Raw genomic sequence first — 3447 nt, forward strand, 5'->3', positions numbered from 1 at the left:
GGCCCCGTCATGCCCCGCCCTGCCCAGCCCCGGGTCTCTTCCCTCGAGCCGGGCTGGAGACGGGCAGCGGGTCCCAAAGGGAGAGGCTGCGGGTGCCTGGGGAGCGCAGCTGCGCCTGCAGCTCCTGGTGCAGGGCAGGGGGTCCGGTCTGAGCGGGGGTGGAGGGGGACGTGGGCATGACCTGGCTCTTGTGTCCCGGCAGGTCCGGTCCATCAGCATCAACGTGCGGAAGAACCTGGCCTTCAACACGCTGAGCCAGGAGCTGCTGCTCAAGGAGTTCTCCACCATCTCCTGAGCCGGAGCCGCCGGGGCTGCCCGCGCCCCCACGTGTGCGCTTGGTTCAGGACGCTGTGCCCAAGGAGAGATGGGCGGACGCACACGCGTGTGTGCAGGGGGTGACGGGAGCAGGCCAGGGGAGGCTGCCCCAGTTCCAGACCCCCGCCCCAGCTCCTTCCCCCCGCTTCCTGGACGCTGCTGGGAAGTGCCTGACTGCCCCCTGCACCGTGGGTTGTGGCCACCCCACGGTCCCAGGCCGTTCCCACACCGGAGCAGTGCTGCACCCCCCCTGCCCCTTCCCCACTGCCAGCTGGGGTGCAGGGGGCACCGTGCGGCCCCCAGAGCCCGCCTGGGGCTGGGAGAGCCCAGGAGAGCCTCTGTCCCTTGCCGTGCTCCTGGCAGGGCCCTGGAGCGGGCGTCTGAGCCTGCCAGGCTGACACGGTCCTGCCACCCCGCGGCTGCCCCCCCGGGGCAGGGGGCTGTGCCACATCGCTGGTCCGCGCGCTGTCCGTGGCTGTACCCGCGCCCCCCGAGGGGAATAAACAGGACGCTGTGAGCTTGGCGTGTGCCCACGTGCATCAGGGCAGGGGGGCCTGCCTCCGTTCCCATGATGGAGGCTGCCCCCTCCCCGCGCCATGAGGCCTGCCCCTGGCCCTCTACGTGCACAAGGAGGACACCACATGGATGGCAGGAGAATTTCCCGTGGCCCTGGGCATCTTTGTGGGTCGGGAGGCACAGCCGGCGGGGTCTACAGCTGCCCCCACCCCTTTGATCCTGGCCCTCGTGCTGCTCCCAGCCTGCACCCGGTCCTCCAGGACTCCCCTGCGGTCACGCATGCCCTACCCCACATCCGCGTGCCCCACTGGATGCATTGGAGCCCACTCCCATGGGGTCCTGGGCTGGAGTGCCCTGGTAAATTGGGCACAGAGACCCCCTAGCCTGGCTGTACTGGGCCGTGGGTCTGGGGGTGACTGTGTCCACCGCTGCTAGCAGGACACGGGGGCAGTGTCCTGGGGGTGGGATGCCCAGGGGCCAGCCGGGCTGGGCCCCGCTGTCCCTGCTGCTGTGGTTCGGGACCTGTGCCCTGGGTTCTGGTCCAGCCCAGCCCTGGTTTAGGCAAAGCGTGGGAATGTGCCAGCCAGACCCCAGCAGGGTTTGCAGCCTGTGCTGGGGAGGAGCTGTCTGCCGGTTGCAAGTGACTGGCACCCCTGGGCCCTGCTCTTCCAGGCAGCTCCTCAGTGCCCCTCCCCGGGGCCTGCGGGAGCACGGACCCCAGCTCCCACAGCCCCAGCCCAGGCGCCAGCCGGGGGGCATTGCTCCCTGTGTCATGCTGACCTGTGTGGGCTGCAGCTGCTTCATCCTTGCACACGTGCACACATCTCTGCACGTGCCCAACTGCACATCTGCAAATGTGCACACCCATGCACACACATTATGCAAATGCAGAAGGGCACATGCATCTGCACACATGCACATCCATGCACACACATCTATGAACATGCACAAGTGCACATGCATGTATGAGCATGTGCACACACACACATCTATGCATGTGCACAATCTCTACATGTGTGCACGCACATGCACAAGTGCACGCACATCTATGCCCACGCACACGCAGGACACCGGCAGCTGCAGGGCAGAGCTGGGGTGTGGGGGCCCCAGAGTGGCTGCAGCCCCCCGGGGCTCACTGCAGTGAAGGGGAAGGTCGGTGGCTGCTGTGGGCATGATGGCCCCAGCCTGGGCGGTGCTGCCCTCTGCTGGGTGGGTTCGGAATGGCTTCTCTGTGTGTCTTAAGCCCCGTACTGCCAGCAGTGCATGGGGAGTCCCCACCTGCACCAGGGTGGCGTGGTGTCCCCAGCAAAGTGGTGCTGGGACCTTTGCGAGGCTGCGGAGCCCAGGGGGCAGGAGGTCCCTGCTCTGCCCCTGCCCAGGGCACAGTTGCCCATGCTACGGAGCAGCAAAAGTGCTCGCCCAGCCGGTGCCCTCCCCCCAGGGCTGGGTGAGCTGGGCCCCTGTCGCCGGCCCGCTGCTCGTCTCTGTGCCCCACAAGCCGTGGCTGCTGCAGCTCTGCCCCACGATCTTGGCCCCAGGCACCTTCTGTGCCCTGCATCCACCAGCCCTCACCCTTCCCGGGAACTGCTGCGAGCTGCCAGGCTGCACCCCAGAAGCAGCTGCTTCGTGTGGGGCGGAGGCCATGGAGACAGCACCCTGACTCCGCTCCAGCTGGCACAAGGCAGTGGCACAGGTCCGGGTGGGCACTGCTCTTCCTTGGGTTTGGGGCGCAGCCCCATGGCATCACTGCCGGGGGGTCCGGGTATTCGGGACACCAGCAAGGCCCCTGCCCATGTGCCCCCGGGCACCGAAACCAGCCCCTGCCCCCCTGCCCCAGGGAGCTGTGCCCTGGCCCTGCCTGCTGCGCTGCCTCCATCAGCTGCCACGAGTAGCCCCTGGCAGGGCCTGGGGCCGCACTCCCGGGGCCGGGTGCTGCCTGGACCTTGAGGCCAAGCCCGGGACAGAGGTGCTGGGGGTCCTGGGTGGGGGGACTCCAGCCTGCGGCCCTGCTGTCCCCCGCGGAGCCACCCGCCCCTGCCCTGGCCCCTCCACCCACACCCAGGACCAGCTCCTTGCAGGCCCGGCTCATGCCCACCCTGCCCCTGCTGCCCTGGTCTGCGGGTCCCCAGCTCCCCCCGGGACCTTCGGGCACTTGCCCCCACGCTCGGTCCCCGGCCCCTGCAGCAGGCACGGCAAGCCCAGCCGGGGCAGTGAGGGCTGGGGGCATCTCGGGGGGCGGGCACGGCTTGCATCGGGGGACATCAGGGGCTTGCTGCGCCCGGGAGGCCTGGCTGCACCCTGCTCACTAGGATGTGTACGTGTGTGTGCAAGTGCGTGTGGGGGCTCACTGTGTGTGTGCACGCCTGTGCTCCCTGAGTTCATGTGTGTGCAAGCATACACGTGTGTGCCTGCATGTGGGGCCATTTGCACGGGCGGGGGGCACCGGGCAGCGCAAGGCGTCGTGGTTTCGGGGCTGGCGAGGGCAGGTCGCCGGGGTCGGGCGTCAGGGCCGGCCCGGGGGCTAGTGCGGGCAAGGGCTGGGGGCGCGGGGGAGCCAGGCCCGCTCCCGCCGGCTCCCCGCTCGGGGCCGCGCGGCGCACGCGCCTGCCTTTTTTT

General features: G+C 69.2%; 1 protein-coding gene across 1 annotated transcript in view; it reads left to right on the forward strand.

The window, feature by feature from the left end:
- Nucleotides 1–747, forward strand: part of ARMH3 (armadillo-like helical domain containing 3) — a 77647-nt gene extending 76900 nt beyond the window's left edge. The window contains exon 25 of the mRNA XM_006033725.3: nt 203–747. Within this exon, the coding sequence (XP_006033787.2) occupies nt 203–295 (93 nt within the window). The 3' untranslated portion in view covers nt 296–747. The remainder of the gene's footprint in view (nt 1–202) is intronic.
- The last annotated feature ends 2700 nt before the right edge of the window (nt 748–3447 follow it).

This window comes from Alligator sinensis, unplaced genomic scaffold (assembly GCF_000455745.1).
Source record: "Alligator sinensis unplaced genomic scaffold, ASM45574v1 scaffold859_1, whole genome shotgun sequence".
Lineage (NCBI taxonomy): Eukaryota > Metazoa > Chordata > Crocodylia > Alligatoridae > Alligator > Alligator sinensis.